We start from the raw sequence: 19,867 nt of genomic DNA on the forward strand, positions 1-19,867 counted from the left end.
CATCACTGCAAGCCCCGTAACGCCATCACAACGACCACGGCGACTCCCCTCACGAAAACATTCGGAAAGTATCGTAACTTGTACTTTCATTCCGCGTATCGCGTATCGCACGGTTATCACGCCGACACGTGAAAATTCAGTCCCGAACGACTCGTCGCTAAAAGGAAAAACAACACCAAGGGACTTCACGTTTCTTTTCTCTGAAGCTTTCAAACGTTCAGACGTTTGTTTTACAGCTTCATTATCGCACCTAGACCCCTGACCCAGGGAATATGGTTGGGAATTCTATTAGGGAAAAAAAAAAGACTTTGTTGCACAATCAAAATAATGAGCTATTTAAAGTGATAGCCTACAACATCCTCTACCATGGTTGAAATTGAGGACAGTGATAACTTACAGCAGTCAAGAGAGCAGTGATGATTATGATTAAGCTTGTAGCATAAATAAAAAAGTTGATTTCAGTGTTTACAGAACAGACATTCAGTTAGTGCTTAAAGAGATGTCAGTTGATTTCATTGTGTTTAAAGGAGTCTGACAGACTTTCATGCTTAAAGAGCAGTCATTTGATTTTGCATTTGTTTCTTTTGTTTTGCACACAATCATTTGTTCGTTCATCTTTATTTATGAATAAATGTCGTTTTGCTAATATAAGTTATCCATGTATCCCTTTTTTATCCATCCTGTGGGACGGGTCGTGACTCGCGAGCTCGGGGAGCACCAAGCAGCATCCCTAGGTGCTCCTCTGAGCACTGGCCCCAAAAAGTTATGTGCACCCCTGTCTATAGAGCACATCTGCCATTGTTGACCTGTCTCTACCATCCACTGTGTGCTCTGCTGAATAGCTGAATAGCTCTGGCATCATAGCTCTGGCTGTCGCCCACTCAGAGACATTCATGTTTTTTTTTGCTTTAATCTCTGTGTGTGTGATTTCATCATGTTTTAAATTAAAGGAAGCATGTTTGAATTAATGTTCTTACAGCCTTTTGATCAATCAATTATACATTCACCATACATTCTTTAATCTCTGTCTGTGTGTTTTCAATTACAGAAAGCAGGTTTGAATTAATGTTGTTACAGCCTTTTGATCAACAGATTATACATTCATCGCTCTGGGAAGCTGGTGGAGGTAGAAATCGGAGGACAGGGCTCATTCAAATGCATGGGATGGAATGGGGAACGGGATCAATCAGATATGGTTCCTCATTCTGTTCCATGCATTACGATGAGACCGTCCTCCCATTTACCTCCACCAGCCTCCACCGATTGACCACTCACAGCTTCTGGAGACTCTGGTACTTGTAGAAGATGTCTCCACTCAGCTTCCGTAGCCTGTTCCTCTGTAGCGACCTGCGGGACAGGAGGTCATTAACTCAATCAAACAATAACTAATAATCAAACAATGTCTCATTTCAGAAAAGCCCACACCTTTTATTCATATTAATAGTAAGAATACTACTACTACTACTACTACTACTACTACTACTACTACTACTACTACTACTACTACTACTACTACTACTACTACTACTACTACTACTACCACCACCACCACCACCACCACCACCACCACCACCACCACCACCACCACCACCACCACCACCACCACCACCACCACCACCACCACTACTACTACTACTACTACTACTACTACTACTACTACTACTACTACTACTACTACTACTACTACTACTACTACTGCTACTACTACTAATAATAATAATAACAACAACAACAACAACAACAACAACAACAACTACTACTACAAATAATAATAATAATAATAATAACCATAATAATGATAATCATCAGAAGCATAATGATAACAAGAATAATAACAATAACAAGAATAATTAATAATAATAATATTTCACAATTGCTTGGATTTTGTTAAGCTCCATAATAATTACTATGCAGAGGCATTGCCTGCTTGAGGTTGGAGCTAATTTCATTTCAGTCTGGCCACATGTCCACCAGAATACAAACGACCTAAAAGCTTCGACTACATTTAAATATTGACTAGTGCTAACAGAAAACAACATCTTTATTCAAACTATCTACCTCAGATGAAGCCACACATCATCCTCCATTTGAAATGGAATCCTTATCGCTCTTCTTCATTGTGCCTCAATTAGCCGGGGCGACCCCATTTCCCTGAGGCTAGACATAATAATAGAGCTTAGCGAAGGTCTCTGCATACTGATTAACAGGGAACGATAGATGCGGAGTCGTGCACTAAAGTGTACCTTTTAATGAATGAACATCGCTATTGGTGGAGCAAAACAATGTTATGTAGTCGACTCGCAATTGAATTAGTGAGACTATAAAGTAGGCCTGGCAGGTCCCTCATCCACAGACTAGCACAATAAAATCTATCCCAGCGTCGATGGATAATCAACGAGAACTGAATGTCCTGAAAGATAAGCTGTAAACATGAGGTATTACACCAGCCATACTGGGACAATATCATAGGTGAGGTGATCGAGAAGAGCAGAGTGGATTGTTTACTTTGTGGTGTAATGTTTGGGGGTATTATACAATTTTACTGATGATATACACCCTGATGACCCTTGTCATAATGCCACGTCACATTCCGCGTTCCACCCGCGTTCCGCATGACACCCACATTCTGCATGACACCCACATTCTGCATGTCGTTTTGACACCCGTCGTTCCGGATGTCATACGGACGCCACACATTCTGCTCTTTGACTGTGCGGAGTGTGCGCCATGGATACCGATCAGTTTCATGTAGTTGACTTCTGGAGGTTCAGTGAGACCCTCCTGCTCTCACTGTTTGGAGAAGACAAAGTTGTGTGCAGAGCACCGTAACAGCCCAGGGATCCCAACACACTCCACACCCAGAATCTCCACAGAGAGACAATCACAACTAAACCGTGAATTTAATTGGTCATGGCGCACTACACACACACACACACAGACATGCACACAGGCACACACCCAGGTGCACACACACAGGCGCGCACACACACACACACACACACACACACACACACACACACACACAGGTGCACGCATGCAGTCTGCCAGACAGTTCAATGGTTCTCTTGACAGTGTTTATGGTCACACTGAGTGGCCCTGTCTCTCACGCTGGCTCTGAGTCATTCCCTGATGACAGTCACGGCTGGGGGACGAGGAGGAGGAATTCTCTCTCTCTCTCTCTCTCTCCCTCTCTCTCCACTCACATCATGGTGACGTTGACGGAGACTGCGGGGACTTCTAGAAGCATGGCCCCGTCACAGTCCAGCTCCAGATCCCTGCACTGGCACAGCTCAGGAACGGCACCTAGCACTGGAGAGAGAGAGAGGGGGGGGGGGGGCAGAGAGAATGAGAATGAGGATAAAGACATGATGAAAATAGAGAGAAAAAGATAGAGAGAGAGAGAGAGCGAAAGAGAGAAATAACGAGAGAGAGAGAAAGAGAGAGAGAGAGAGAGAGAGAGAGAGAGAGAGAGAGAGAAAGAGCAAGCGAAAGAAAAGAGTGAAAGAAGAGCGAGTCTGAGAGTCCAAATTTAATCAGTGCCTTCTGCCTACACAATCCCAGGGGCTGTACCACAGTCAAGGCCTGGGACCAGCAGCCACACTGAGTCACGCCTGCGATGAGGAGATGACCTCAGTAGTAATTCACCAGAGAGAAGAAGCCCATGTGTTGACAGAGATTTAGTTCAGCTACTGCTGTTGCCAAACTGCTGCTCAAACCCATTTTTACCATTTAGCAGACGCTTTTATCCAAAGCGACTTACGATTAGAGATTACAGGGACAGTCTCCTTGGAGTAGCTAAGTGCCTTACTCAAGGACACACTAGTGGGTGGTGGTGTTCCCAGGTGGGATTTAAAGTCATGACCTACAGATCACCAGTCCAACTACCACTAGGCCACCACTACCCCTACCCCACCACTAACCTGCAATATGAAAAAGCTGAATATAGGCTGAACCATACGGAGAACAAATATCCACCAACATCATATCATGTGATGATAATAATATATGCCTGCAATAACTCAAAACATTTTGATAGATATGGTACTGTATTACCGTTTTGCCATAAACAATGTGTCAGACTGTTGAATTATGAGAGGTAATGTTGCTACGGTTACTCGGAATCAAATTCGTTGCTTTAATCATCTGATAATATAAGCAGAGAATTTATTCTGCCCTGAGTTTATTAGGGACGGGTGCTTATTTACTTCAATGTCATTAGTGTTGCGGCTACTCCTGGAGACAGGCGTTTCTTGGAAACTCTGCACCTATTTTAGGGTATATAATATATTATAGGGGAAAGCAGGATATAAAAAAAGAGTGAAACTTGAAAAAATAATTACAGTGAGATACTGTATATATCAGTGTATTCAGCTGTAGCCTACCACTCCGCGAAATAGATTTATTAGCATAGGATTGGAAGATCGCTTGGGTAATCATGACCCATGATTACACCAATCCTATGTGGTTACAGTAAATCTGTGACACCTGAATACGTGCTGGCCAGGTCTGAGTCACTCTGTAGCATTGGGATGCAGGGCTGGTGTGCTGGTCAGGTCTGAACGAGTCTCAGATGAAGGATGCAAATAACTGAAGAAATACGCTCCTCAATGTCAATCAAGTATTTAATGACAAAGATGAAGAAGCCCTGCAGTGATACAAACAATAGAAGCATGAACTGAGACAGTATGCTAACTCTCACATCTGAATATAATACACTAATGATAATATAACACTATATATATAATGTATAAAGTATAAGCAGGGTAAATGTATAATATGTAACTTAACCATAAACATTCGAATAACAGACTTACAGGAATTAGGTGGACAGCTTAATAGACAACCACCGTAACATGAACGTCTGAAACTAATCAACTAATAATATGGCCGACTCCTGACTGAGCCGGACAGCATAACAAACGAAATACTGCCACCTAGTGGACGGCGGTATACCCTTCAATAACGTAGCAATAATTTCAAGTCATTCAGACCTACGGCTCAAGAGAAGACATAGGGCCGGTTTCACAGACAAGACTTAAGCCTAATCCTAGACTAAAAAGCATCTTCAATGGAGATTTTACATTGAAAGTGTTTTTTAGTCCAAGACTAGGCCTAAGCCTTGTCTGTGAAACCGGCCCTTAAGGTTTTACACAAAATCCAAGATGGCTGAAAATCCAAGATGGCGGACGTTCTGGGTCCTTGAGGCAAATGTGTTCCTAGTGAGGAGACGGACCAGTACACCGACCTTCACAACTCTCAGTCAGATGGGCAGCGGGGAGAGCCGTAGACTTCAAATGCATGTCTTGTGGTGGGTTGACATAATTCACCCCCGGAACTATGGGTTGGGGGTATTGTTCCGCACGGAGAGTTAAGTGTGTGGTACCCAGTTTTGTGACTTCTTGAAGCATGTGGTAGAGACTTGTTCATGTCTGTAAATAAACGTTTAGCTGTGACATTCGATACACCGCCTCCGACTCCCGTCTCTCGGCACTACATTGGTGACCCCGACGTGATAGGCAGTAGTGCGGTGCAGCTTTACCCCCAAACCACTAGCTACAGCGTTCCACAGTTCCGAGGTAAACTGCGAGCCACGGTCAGAGGACAGGTCAGACGGGGTCCCAAAGCGCGCGACCCACGTTCCGATGAACGCACGGGCCACGTCGGAAGACGCCGTCGAGGAGAGGGGAACGGCTTCGGGCCAGCGGGTCGTCCTGTCCACCATGGTGAAAAGGTAGGTGAAGCCGTGAGAGGCGGGCAGTGGTGGTCGAACCTCCTCTCAGGAACAGTGAAGGGCTCAAAAGGGGCTCTGGTATGGCGGTGTACTTTGGCGCGTTGACAGGCCACGCACGTGTCGACCCAGCCCCTTACCTCCTTCTTGAGTCCCTGCCATACGAACTTCTCAGAAACTAATTTCACGGATGGTTTCCTGCCGGGGTGGGAGAGGTTGTGTACAGCCTCAAAAACGGGCCGGCGCCAGTTCACAGGGACTAGCGGCCGCGGCTGGCCCGTAGAGAAGTCGCACAGCAGTTTTGCGCCTGAGTCACCGACTGCGACATCCTCCAAGCGTAGTCCTGTGTCCGCGTTCTTGAGGGTCTGGACCCCGTGATCGGAGGCCTGGTCCGCACTCATGCGGAGGTAGTCGAGACCCAGTTGAACGGCCCCGACGACCGCTCTGGAGAGACAGTCCGCGACCACGTTGGACCTGCCAGCGATGTGTTGGATGTCCGTGGTGTACTCAGATATGTACGAGAGCTGGCGTTGCTGGCGGGCAGACCAAGGCTCGGCCACCTTGGACATGGAGAACGTGAGGGGTTTGTGATCCACGAACGCCGTGAACTCACGGCCTTCCAGCAGGAACCGGAAGTGGCGGACTGCCAAAAAGAGGCCAAGGAGCTCCCTGTCGAACGCGCTGTATTTGCGCTCTCTGGGCGTCAACTGACGGCTGAAAAAGGCGAGCGGCTGCCAGGCGCCTGCGACCCATTGTTCGTGCACCGCGCCGACGGCGTAGTCCGACGCATCGGTGGTGATGGCAATAGGTGCCCAGGCTAACGGTTTGTGCGAGCGGTTCCACCGCTCAATGAAGGCGGCCCTACGCGCGAGTTTGACGGACGGCAACTGGGTGGACAAGCTTCCGTGGGTCATGCTTGGCCTCAGATGTGCCCCCAAAGAGGACTTGCAGTCCTCGTCTGCCGAACTCGTATACGGCCAAACCCTACGAGTCCCCGGGGATTTCATCCCGGATGCCACTGTCCCCTGGTCTGCAGCCAGGCAGCGCTCCTCCCTACTGGAAGCCGCTGAGGTGTTCGCACCCGTCCCCACTTCACAGCACGGTGCCCCTGCTTTCCGGGTCCCCACCGAGCTGCGCTCGTCAGACTTTGTCTTCATTCGCCACGACGCCCACCGCGGCCCCCTACGCCCCACTTACGATGGCCCGTTCAAGGTCCTACAACACGGGGACAAGACCCTGGTGGTGGACGTTGGTGGTAGACACGAGACGGTCTCCATTGATAGGGTCAAGTCCGCTCACGTGGACGTTTCCCGGCCATTGGAACTGGCTCAGCCCCCGCGCCGTGGCCGCCCCCCCTTGCCCCAACCCCCGCCCCCGGTCGCCCCCCCTTGCCCCAACCCCCGCCCCCGGCTGCCCCTGCCCCTGCCCCTGTCCCGGTTCCCCCTGCTCCGGCCCCGGCTGGCCCTGCCCCTGCCCCTGCCCCGGCTGCCCCTGCGTCCCGCACCCGCCGGGGTCGGATCGTCGTCCCTCCCCGACACAGGGATTTTGACTATGGGTGAAAAGGGGGGCTTGTGTGGTGGGTTGACATAATTCACCCCCGGAACTATGGGTTGGGGGTATTGTTCCGCACGGAGAGTTAAGTGTGTGGTACCCAGTTTTGTGACTTCTTGAAGCATGTCGTAGAGACTTGTTCATGTCTGTAAATAAACGTTTAGCTGTGACATTCGATACACCGCCTCCGACTCCCGTCTCTCGGCACTACAGTCTCAAGATTAAAGAAGATATCTGACATTTCAACAACTCATATCTCACCACATCAAAGACCGCCTCCCCCCAGGCTTTGATCCTCACCAATTCGCTTACAGAGCAAACAGGTCTACTGACGATGCCATCTCTACAGCCCTCCACACTGCTCTGAGCCACCTAGAACACCCGGAGTCCTCGGTGAGGATGCTCTTTGTTGATTACAGTGCAGCTTTTAATACCATCATCCCCGATATCCTCGTGGACAAGCTAGCTGCCCTGGACTTCCCCCCCGCCACCTGTGCCTGGATCAAAGACTTCCTTTCCAACCGCCCACAGACAGTCAAGATGGGTCCACACAACTCCTCCACCCTCATGCTCAGCACCGGCTCTCCACAGGGCTGTGTTCTGAGCCCTCTCCTGTACTCCATCTACACCCATGACTGTACCCCCACCCACCCCACCAATGCAATAATTAAATTTGCGGATGACACCACCTTGGTGGGGCTCATAACCGGAGGGGATGAGTCAGCCTACAGGGACGAGGTGCAGCGGCTGACAGAGTGGTGTGTCACAAACAACCTGACTCTCAACATCAAGAAGACCAAGGAAGTGGTCATGGACTTCAGAAAGGTAAAGGCAGACCCTGCTCCACTCTACATCAACGGAGACGTTGTGGAGAGAGTCCCCTCCTTTAAGTTCCTGGGAACCCACATCTCAGAGGACCTCACCTGGTCAGCCAACACCACAGCGGTGGTAAAGAAGGCCCAGCAGCGACTCCATTTCCTGAGAGTTCTCAAAAGAAACAGGGTGGAGGAGAAGCTGCTGGTAACCTTCTACCACTCCATCATTGAGAGTGTGCTGACATTCTCCATCACAGCATGGTACGCTGGCTGCAAAGTAGTGGACAAAAAGAGACTGCAGAGAGTGGTGAAGTCAGCGGAAAAAATAATCGGCTGTCCCCTGCCCTCCCTGGATGACGTGGCACGCTCTCGGTGCCTCTCCAGAGCAGGAAGGATTCTTAAAGACCACCTCCACCCTGGTCACCACCTGTTCAGCCTGATGCGCTCTGGAGTGAGGTACAGGAGCATAAAGGCTAGAACAAACAGGCTGTCCAACAGTTTCTACCCATGGACCATCAGAACACTGAACAGTAGACATAAGACATGTTCATAAATGTTTATCTTATATGTGTATATGTTTGTGAATATGTGAATATGTTTTTTTTTTTTTTTTGCACCTTCGGAAGAGCCACTACAATTTCATTGTATAGGCAACTGTACAACAACAATAAAGTCTATTCTATTCTATTCTATTTACATTTTGCCTTGAGTGAAAAAACGTTCTTATCTGCTCAACCAAAAAATATCAATTTGCGGTTATAATATTGATTTATAGTTCTAAGTAGAACTTAGATAGAGTGCAAGAACGCATTTTGGAACTCAGCCAATATATTACAAATCTGACAAAAAATTATGTTATCACAACACAAAGGATAAAAGGACAACAATAACAAAGTCGCTAATAGAATAAAAAATAAAAATAAAACGTTCCAAAGACAACTCGGAGAACATTGCATAAGGAGCCCTCTCTTACAAACACACCGTCTGGGAGGAAAACCAACGTGTTTATGAGAGCTGGAAGTGTATATTGTTTGTTCTACATTTACATCAACATTTTTGCCATTTAGCAGGCGCCTTTATCCAAAGCGACTATTTGTTATCTATTTGTTGTCTATTTGTTATCTCAGTATCAACTAAAAGACAACACTGAGCAACTTTAAATATGTGAAGCTTAGAGAAGAGATCCTACAGCAAGAAGGAGATTCCCTTCACCCCCGGCTGTGTTTACTTCCTGGTGTCTCTGGAGAGACAGGAAGTCTAAATGGGTTGTTAGAACAAGCTAAACCTCCTTCTGATCCAAGTGGAGGCTGGTGGAGGTAGAAATTGGGTCCATGGTAATGCTTGGAATGGTACAAATATGTGTTCTGCCTCCACTACAGCACACATAAACAAGCCAAGACATCTGTCTGTTGGTTTTGGAGTTGGAGTTGCTGGTTAGGTGTCTTAAGATGGAGAATGAGATGAATATTAATGGGATGGAAGCAGTCTTGCTAATATTATTATTATTATTATTATTATTATTATTATTATTATTATTAGGACCCACACATGACTACTAAGTATGTTTTCTGTCACTGAATTAGAAAAGCATGACCGACTGAGCCTCCTGCTTACTCCGTTCTGCAGAAGTATTTCCAACGTCAAATACATCAAATATTGATTATGGCCTAAAAAAAAAGTATTTATGGAAATAACCTTCCCTCTCCACCACAGCACCATGTGGATGTAAGTTGCATATAGATGATGAACACACAAGTTTCAGAACGCATTGAGAGTTCCACTAGGTTTATCCAGGGGAGGTTGGTGGAGGTAGGAATCGGAGGACTGAATCCCTGATGAGATTTTAACATGACAAGATGCACACATTCATGTAATCCTTAAGAAGGCATTGGGCACCAGAACATTGGATATACAGTATCTATGATGATAAAAGGATATTGAAAAATGGCTTAATCTTTTTCATATATAAGCTACATTTGCATACATGACTGGAATATGTAACTTGAAGTATGGAATGAAAGTAGAGATAGAAATTTAAATATGAATGGGTTCTTTCCCCCAGTTAAATATTTCTGAAGAGGTCCATATCATGAAATCCTACCCTTTCCACAACCAACCAGATAATGGAACAGGAAAGGCAAACGTACGGCATATTATACAACAGTTAGTTCCGACCAAGTAATTTGATTGGACAAGAGGCTTTCCATGAGTGCTGATATACAGTATAACAGCACTGGGACTTTTAACTATATGTATCACTCCGTCGCACAGATGTTCTACTAAATTTAGACCGTTAATTAGACGACATGTTTGTGTTCAGGTTACTAGGCAACAGTCCATTTGAAGTTCAGTTGCGGAACTATTTTTTAATTCTTTTTATGATTAAATAAACAAACAAATCATAATCTGTTGTCGCTTATTACTGTTAACTAATAAATCGCGCTGTAGAACTGTTGTATAAAAGCAATATCACACTCGAGGTCGTGCTGTTATACTGAATATCGTGCTGATATTCAGTATAACACACTCCCTCTCGTGTGATATTGCTTAAATATAAAACACAATATTCTCATTCTCTAATGATGTAGGATGTCATGTCACAATGTTATCACATTGTACATTGTGAATAGGCTGGAAACAGATTCAGGTATAATTATGACAATACATTTTTGTATTTAAAAAAAAGATTGCTTTCATTATACAGTATGTTTCTAAGAGAATGTTTCTTGTTCAATGTTTCATGTTTCATGTCTTCATAACAGTATAGTATGTTTATAGAGCTATTGTGCACCATGTGGAACAACTTTCATGTTCTGCCGGATTTGGAAGGTGAACTGACTAGAGTCCCCTGTGTGAAGGTACAGTGGATATCTTTGAATCCTAGAACCAGAACTAAATAATGGTCTTTGACATCCTTCCATAATTTACAGTTAGGTCCATATATATTTGGACTCTGACAGAATCTTTTTATTCTATTTTAGCTGTTTACCGAAACATATTCAAGTTACCGTTATATAATTAATATGGGCTTAAAGTACAGACTTTCAGCTTTAATTTGAGGGAATTCAAATCCAAATGGGAGGAAGAGTTTAGGAGTTCCCTTTTCAAGGGACCAAAAGTAATTGGACAATTGACTCAAAAGCTGTATCATGGACCTGCCTGGGCTATTCCTTTGTTTTTTCTTTATCAATATGACAAAGGTTTACCTGAGTTGATTCCAAGTGTGGCATTTGCATTTGGAAGCTGTTTCTGTGAACGCACAACATGCGGTCAATGGAGCTCTCAATGCAACTAAAACAGGCTGCAAAAAACGAAAAAGATCCATCAGAGACAGAGGGGGAACATTAGGATGTATGAACCAATATGCCTTTGTTATAGTTCCTCTGTCCTTGTTTCAGTTGTCATGAAAGAATGATGGGACATTGGACAACCTTCTGTTGTGTTGCAACAGGACCTCACGCTTCATTTGCATGAATTCATAGAACATTCAGAACACCAAATTCGTGTGAAATCTTAGATAGATAGATAGATAGATAGATAGATAGATAGATAGATAGATAGATAGATAGATAGACTTTATTTGTCATTGCTACAGTACAGGTACCAAACAACGAAATTTAGGAGAGGAGGCTCCCCTGGTGTTTAGGAAAGGAAAAAGAAACACATTTTAGAAAAAGCATAGATGCATAAAATCACAAGAAGGTAAGGAGCTGGTTTACATCAATAAAGGCTATGTACACAATCCACTGTACTATACTGCACAGATAGTCAATAGGGTTGTCATATTGCACAAGAAAGTATTTTTTCACATTATTTTAAAGTGTCACAGTTTGCAGGCTTGAAAATGTACATGTTTGTGCCTCAGCACTAGCTGCCATACAATCCGTCCGGACTGTCCTGGGCCCAGAACTTAGGCCTTTTCTGTGTTCAGGGCCTTGACGGCCCTGTGGTAGAAGCTGTTCTTCAGTCTGTTTGTCTTAGCGGCCGGGGTCCTGTACCTCCTGTTCGAGGGCAGCTTGACAAAGTGTTCGTGCCCAGGGTGGGTCGGGTCCTTGGAGATCTTGGAGGCCCTCCTGAGACAGCGTGTTTTGTACAGCTCCTCCAGAGAGGGGAGGGGGGCGCCGGTGATCTTCTGTGCTGTTCTCACGACTCTCTGTAGCTCGTTTCTCTCCACTGTTGTGCAGCTGTGGAACCAGTTGGAGATGCCGAAGGTGAGGATGCTCTCCACTGCGCCGTGGTAGAAGGCCACCAGTATCTCCTTCTTGTTGTGTTGTTTCCTGAGGCATCTCAGGGTGTATAGCCGCTGTTGTGCCCTCTTGATGGTGCCTTTAGTGTTGTCCTTCCAGGCCAGGTCATCCCGCATGTTGTGTCCCAGGAATCGGAGGGTTGAGACTATCTCCACGCTCTCTCCGTCGATGAGCAGGGGCAGGATCTCAGACTTTTTCCTCCTGAAGTCTACGATGAATTCCTGGGTCTTTGACTTGTTTAGCAGCAGGTTGTTAACCTTGCACAGCTTGCTCAATTGCTCTACCTCATCCCTGTACGCCGCCTCCCCCCCCCCCCGAGATACATCCCACCACGGTGGTGTCGTCTGCAAACTTTACGATGTAGTTGCTGGGGTGGATGGGGGTGAAGTCGTGGGTGTAGAGGTTGTAGAGGATGGGGCTTAGCACGCAGCCCTGGGGTGACCCAGTGCTGAGGCTGAGGGCTGTGGAGGTGTGGGGGCCCACCCGCACCCTCTGGGGGCGGTCGGTCAGGAAGTCCTTGATCCACGCACATATAGAGTGTGATAGACCCAGGTCTAGTAGTTTGGTCACTAGCCTGTCTGGAAGGATGGTGTTAAAGGCAGAGCTGAAGTCCACGAAGAGCAGTCTCGCGTAGCTGTTTCCCCTCTCCAGGTGGGATAGAGTGGCGTGGAGAGTCGTCGCTATGGCGTCCTCTGTGGACCTGTGGGCTCTGTAGGCGAACTGGTATGGATCCAGGTTGGGCGGGAGGCGTGTGAGTATGTGGGCCCGGACTAGTTTCTCGAAGCACTTCATGATGATTGGTGTGAGTGCCACCGGGCGGTAGTCGTTTAGGCAGCTCACCGTGCTTTTCTTCGGGACTGGGATGATAGTTGACCCGATTCGTAAGAAAAGCTACAAATGCGACTGAGTTATGTGAATTACCAGTTGTGTGACGGTTAGGCAGTATTAGGCATTACCTTCAAGTGGTTAAGGTTAGGCAGTGTTAGATTACCTTCAAGTGGTTAAGGTTAGGCAGTGTTAGGTATTACCTTCAAGTGGTTAAGGTTAGGCAGTGTTAGGCATTAGGTTAGGGGACGTTGTCAGGGGAAGGCATTAGCAAAGGGTGTTCACCCACTCATATAAGCTGTCATACTTACAGCAGGTGTTGGACTTGGTTCCGGTGTCAATATTGGGGATACCAAAGTACTTGTCGAAAAGATGGGGCCACCCATTGTTGTCTCCTAGGAAACAGAACAGGAACACATCATCACCCAACTCACAGGAAAAACTGTTATAACTCTAGCGTTGTGAGCCTACCACGATCCACCCCAAGTCAATCACTTATGTATGGATCCTCCAGTGTGTTTAACTTTTAACTGATTAATTAAATAATATTTCATATTGTAATTAAAAAATAAAGGCAATTGCACAGGAAACCTTGTAGGGGTTGTTAAGAAGCCCCGTGAAGTAATAAAAGTAATAATTAGGACATTTTCATCAGGAAACACAAACATAGAATTAAAATGAATTAAAAGGCACTGATCAAAGAGGAATATTAAGTCAAGAACTTCGATTTCAAGTCCAATCCCTGTGGTTGGGGATACTTCACTGTAATATAAAACCCTGAGTTCAAATTGCACAGAGCAAGTGAATTATTGAATTATTGAATTTAAATTGTTTACAAGTTTGGAATTTAGCAGACACCTTTAACCAAAGTGGATTACAACATCATTTGAAAGTAAATGAATCATCTATCGACCAGTCATAGCAGAAAAACATAATCTATGCTCAGGGGCCATTGACAGTCATTGTGCTAGACTTTCTATTACAACACTAGGGAAACAGTACAGGGGGGTAGTAGATGTCTCAGGAGGGACAGTTAAGGTGTAGCCTGAAGAGATGGGTCTTCAGATGGGTCTATCATTCATAATTCAGTTAGGGTGGTGTCATACAGTATTCTTCCCTCTGCAGGACAGCTGAGACTAACTACTCATGCTGGCTGACACCCACAAACCAGCAGTAAATACATTCCTGTGTTTTTGACCTTGCAGGCTCAGACTACAATGTTGTAGAGATGAATAAGCCTGCAGTTTGGCACCTCGGAGAAAAATCACAGACGAAAAGTGTGTTTGACATTACGGCTACTACTACAACCTTTTCGGCAACCTCAATCTGCTTAGCATGTTTTGAATTACCTTCCCCACGAGGAAGTCATTACTGCTAACACAAAGACATGTGGTATGTGAATTTAAAGTAATGGTCTTACTCTTTTTCTGAATCCTGGTTTCACGTCTCGGAGCCCATGTAAATGTATAAATATAATGAATAACTCCCCGCTGTATAAATTAGCACTTTACTGAGAGATCCGGTACCATTTAAAACATTTATTTTTATAGTTTTGAAAGCATAGGAGTGGTGTGTGAGCCAATGCTTTTACGGGTGACAAGTGACACTTCAGGGAGAAGTAAGGACCACTAGGAAACAGGGCACTGCGTCCTCAACCCACATTGTGTTCCCACCGCCATAGCGCCCCCCCCCCCTACAGGGGACTTCATCCCAGGTACGTATGTGTGAACTCAGCTCAGGAAGAGAGGGATGCATGTGTTGAGGCCTCCGGTGCACGTACACACACACGCACGCACGCACACATGCACGCACGCATGCACGCACGCATGCACGCATGCACACATGCACGCATGCACACATGCACGCACACCATTACAAATGTCCTGATGACCTACAGGTTTCTGCCACTGTTTCAACATCCCATAGATATTACGGGCATTGCAGTGCATTGTTGAATACGATCGGTGGCTCTTTGTTGGCAATTCATCGCCATGGCGTTGTGAAGATGTTTCCTTTAATTGGATGTAGTCTTTATGTCTGGGGCTGGTGGCTAGGGTCAGGGTACTGTTTGAGGACTGCTGCTAGAAATTCATTGTTACGTTACGACAATATATGCAAAGACACACATCAGTGTGTTCAGTGCTTAGTTGCATGAGATTTGCATATCCTTATTTATAAACGTGCACACGCATGCACGGATGCACACTTACACTCACACTCACACACACACACACACACACACACACACACACACACACACACACACAGACACTCACACTCACACTCAGCTGACACTGAACAGTATTTTGTGAGTTGTTTGGCCTCACAAATTTGTAGGCCACGCTCACACATTTTATGTACATATCCCAAGCTACCAAGCTACTAAGATTAGAGCAACGACGCTACATGTAGCCACAGTTTTGTGACCACTACTGCATCCTTTTCTCTGCCCCCCTCTCTGCCCCCCCCCAAACGCACCATCACTTTCCGTAACATCAAATCTGTCGACCCACTCACTCTATCTCAGTCCATATCCTCTGCCCTCCCCCCTGACTCCACCCCCTCCAACCTGGAAGACTATGCCACCATGCTCAACTCCATTCTCTCTGACTCCCTTGACTCACTGGCCCACCACTGTCTCCTTCACCACCTCCTCCCCCAGGTACACCCCTGAACTCCGTACCATGAAACAGATAGGCCGCCAACTGGAACGACTCCACAAAAAAACCCAGCTCACTGTCCATGCCGAAGCCTACAAGCAACACACCTCCTACCGTGACGGACTCCAAGCTGCCAAATCTGCCTACTACTCCACCCTCATCAACACCACCAACCGAAACCCCCGCACCCTCTTCTCTACTGTCAAGAAACTACTCCAACCCCCGGACAATAACACAACTTCCTCCCCTGATCTCTGCAACTCCTTTCTCCACGCCTTCAACAGCAAGATCTCCCAAATCAACAGCTCACTGACTGCCTCCATCTACAACTCCTCCACCCCCGCCCCCCCCCACTGTCATCTTCCCCCCAGCTGACTACACCCCCCTTACTTCTCTCATTACTTTCTCCCCCGTTGACCCATTCCTCATCACTACCATCATCACCGCCTCCAATACAACCACCTGCTCCCTCAACCCCCTCCCTAGCACCTTGACCAAGGCCTGCCTCCCTGCCCTCATCCCCCACCTCACTGCCCTCTTCAATCAGTCACTATCCCAAGGGCCCGTTCCCTCAATATACAAACTCGCCGCTGTCACCCCCATTCTCAAAAAGCCCACTCTTGACCCAGCCAACCTCTCCAACTACCAGCCCATCTCCAACCTATCATTCTTCTCCAAAACCCTTGAGCGCGCTGTCTCTGTCCAACTTCACTCCCACCTCCAGTCCAACAACCTGTATGAACCCCTTCAGTCTGATTTCCTCCCACATCACAGCACCGAAACAGCCCTGGTCAAGGTCATCAATGATCTCCTCACCTCCGCAGACTCAGGTGCCCTCAACATCCTAGTTCTACTAGACCTGAGCGCAGCCTTCGATACAGTGTCTCACTTCATCCTCCTTCAAAGGCTGCGCCAACTGGGTGTTGAGGGCACCGCACTGGACTGGCTCACCTCTTACCTCACCAACAGACAACAGTTCATCTCCCTCTCCGGTCACACCTCCACCTCCTCCTCTGTCACACAGGGGGTCCCCCAAGGCTCAGTCCTCGGCCCCCAGCTCTTCCTCTGCTACATACTCCCCCTCGGTCACATCATCCGCCAATTCAACCTGGACTTCCACTGTTACGCTGATGACACCCAGATTTACATCAGCACAAAATCCACCCAGAACCCACCCCTCAGTCACATTGAAAACTGCGTATCTGCAATAAAAACCTGGCTAACCCACAATTTCCTCAAACTCAACAGTGACAAGACAGAAGTCATCCTCATCGGCACCAAATCCACACTCATTAAAACTGGACCCATCACACTCACCATTGAGGACACTACCATCACCCCCTCCCCCCTGGCTCGCAACCTTGTCTTCATCCTGGACCCCACCCTCTCATTTGATCCCCACGTCAGCTCCATCATCAAGACCTACTTCCACCTCCGAAACATTGCCAAAATTAGACACTGCCTCCCCCCCCCGGCTGCTGAATCCCTCATCCACGCTTTCATCTCCTCCCGCCTTGACTACTGCAATTCCCTACTCACCGGCATCACCTCCCGCTCCATCCATAGACTTAAGATGGTCCAAAACTAGCCTGGCCCCCCCTTACCTGACTGACCTCTTTCTCCCCCACCACCCTACCCGCACCCTCCGATCCTCATCCACTGTTCCCCTCACTGTCCCACCCTCAAAACTCAAAGGCTTCGGAGACCGTGCCTTTTCACAAGCTGCACCCCGCCTCTGGAACTCTCTCCCTCAACCACTCAGAGACTCACCCTCACTCTCCACTTTTAAATCCCACCTCAAAACCTACCTGTTCTCCCATGCGTACAACCTACCCTACCCCTAACCAGCTCCCCTAACCCTGCCACCCCCCTCCCCCCCTGGACATTGCTTCGTTACTGTGTTCCCCGTTCGATAATTTTGTGTTCTATGTGCTCATGTTATCTGTTGCTTGTTGTTTCTGTGTTTTCTGTTTTTCCCATATTGTCAGTGTCTTTGAGCCTCAGAAAAGCGCTATATAAGTGCTATACAATTTCCAGGATGATGACTGTTTACACACACACACACACACACACACACACACACACACACCCATCACTCATCACCCCAACCTAGGAGATTAAAACATTCCTTTCACAATATACAATGTTCATACATCACATTGTGCATGTAATTGGAACTTGTTCGTTTTCAAGGCCATCTGTGGCAAGCTTCCTCCTTATATCTCATCTTTATTGGACTGGAGTCTTGGTACTTATGTGACCAGATCTAATAGTTGGCTTTCTTTTCGGGTTCCGTATGCGCGTTCAGACCTGGGTAAAACAGCCTTTTTTATTGATGCTCCTAATACATGGAACACTCTGCAGCAAACTCTCCGGTTGGAGGTCCTCCCCTCTGCCTCTACCTTTAAACTCTTGGTGCAAAAACTGTATTCTACCGGTTACAATTTTTTTTTTTTATCCTGTCTTGCTCACTGTTTGTTTGCCCTTGCTCACTGTTCTATTGTACACTCGACGTCACTGTAAATGAGGGTTACCTCAGTGCCTATCGAGTTTTATATAAAGGTTTTGAATTGCTGTTACTGCCAACACATCGCTGCTGAATCTGGACGGTTAGTGAATGGCTGTTCACACTCCTCAAGGTTGTTGCTACACAGACAATACAGCATGCATTGATCGGTGGGACTTGTTGTACATGTTTGTTTGTTTTTTACCTTTGGTACAATACTGTGAATACTGTCACCATTCAGTCATCAAGTCATCATACTGTCATCAAGTAATAATGAGTTATCATGTTCACATAACATCAATTCAAACTGCTGGGCCCTGTATTTCTAAACTTTTAATCTGGATCTAGATTAAAAGTCTGGGAACCATCTAGAGTCCACTCTTATAAAACCTGTTGGGAAACGGTTCTATGGAACCCCAAAAGGGAACTTACTGTAAAACCTTTTTCGGGTTCTCCAAACAAGGTCAGCTGAATAACCCGTTTCCGGTTCGAGGCAGAAGCATTTTTTCCAAGAATATTTCATTTGAAAGTGTGACAAACGATGCCACACAACATTTGCTACCTCTCCTCTTTCTTGGAGCAGTCGACAAAAGAACCGGATCTGATTGTATTCTAACAATACTCCAGTCTTCGTCGTTTTTAAAAAGGTTTTACCTGTGAGTCTTCATATGAGCATGACTCAGATCTGCGGATACACAGGAAATAAACACATAAACATTTCCTGTGGTCTACAGTAACTATGCTGTTGTGATTCTCAGAGGAGCAGTTTCATGACTAACTTATAGAGCAGGGGGAGGCTGGTGGAGGTGGAAATTGGAGGATGGGCTCATTGTAATACACAGAATGGAATAGGAATGGGAATCAAGGAATCAAACTCATTCCATTTAAATTTGATACCATTCTTCATTCCCTTCCGTGCATTACAATGAGCCTGTCCTCCTTTTTCTACCTCCGCTAGAATAACTGTTAAATTAATGAATCTCGTCTTGATTATAAATATATTTCCCGCCCCCCGGCTGAGTACAGAGTACTCTTCCTGCAACGAATGGTGGACTGCTGATTCACATGCTTAGTATTCAAATGTATTGATTGTAAGTCGCTTTGGAATAAGGCGTCTGCTAAATGCCAAAAATGTAAATGTAAATGTAAATGCTGATTACAGTCGTGTAGGGGAGAGACGAGCTCCAGTTCTATGACAGAATGTTTACAGCTGTGTGGTTGACAATTGTGACACGGTCTGGTGAAAGGGGGAACAAGTCGGGGAACAAGTGTGTCATTGATTTTCAACAACGCTGAAATGTATTTACATTTTTCTAAATAAAAGTCCTAACATTAATTCGTCTGCCTACATGTTAAAAAGGGCCGCATGTCGGCAATCCTCAAGTTGCGCAAAGAGCAAAAAACTTTTTTCTTTTTAATGTATTTATAAACATTTTTTGCATATTACTAAAGTTGAAGTGTTGAAGAGCCCACAAAATATAACAAACAACAGTTTTATGATCACTAAATAATTTGTGAATTGGATTAATTGTCTC

At 46.1% G+C, this 19,867-nt stretch overlaps 1 protein-coding gene across 1 annotated transcript in view; it reads right to left on the reverse strand.

Annotated features, from left to right (window-relative positions):
* rxfp1 (relaxin family peptide receptor 1) overlaps positions 1–19,867 on the reverse strand; it is a gene marked incomplete at both ends in the record, with an annotated part of 54,308 nt that overhangs the window by 12,801 nt on the left and 21,640 nt on the right. The window contains 3 exons of the mRNA XM_080526957.1: positions 1,276–1,347; positions 3,204–3,309; positions 13,478–13,561. Of these exons, the coding sequence (XP_080383083.1) occupies positions 1,276–1,347; positions 3,204–3,309; positions 13,478–13,561 (262 nt within the window). The remainder of the gene's footprint in view (positions 1–1,275; positions 1,348–3,203; positions 3,310–13,477; positions 13,562–19,867) is intronic.

The sequence above is a fragment of the Nansenia antarctica genome (genome assembly GCF_963989245.1).
Source record: "Nansenia antarctica genome assembly, chromosome: 3".
In the NCBI taxonomy this organism is placed as follows: Eukaryota; Metazoa; Chordata; class Actinopteri; order Argentiniformes; family Microstomatidae; genus Nansenia; species Nansenia antarctica.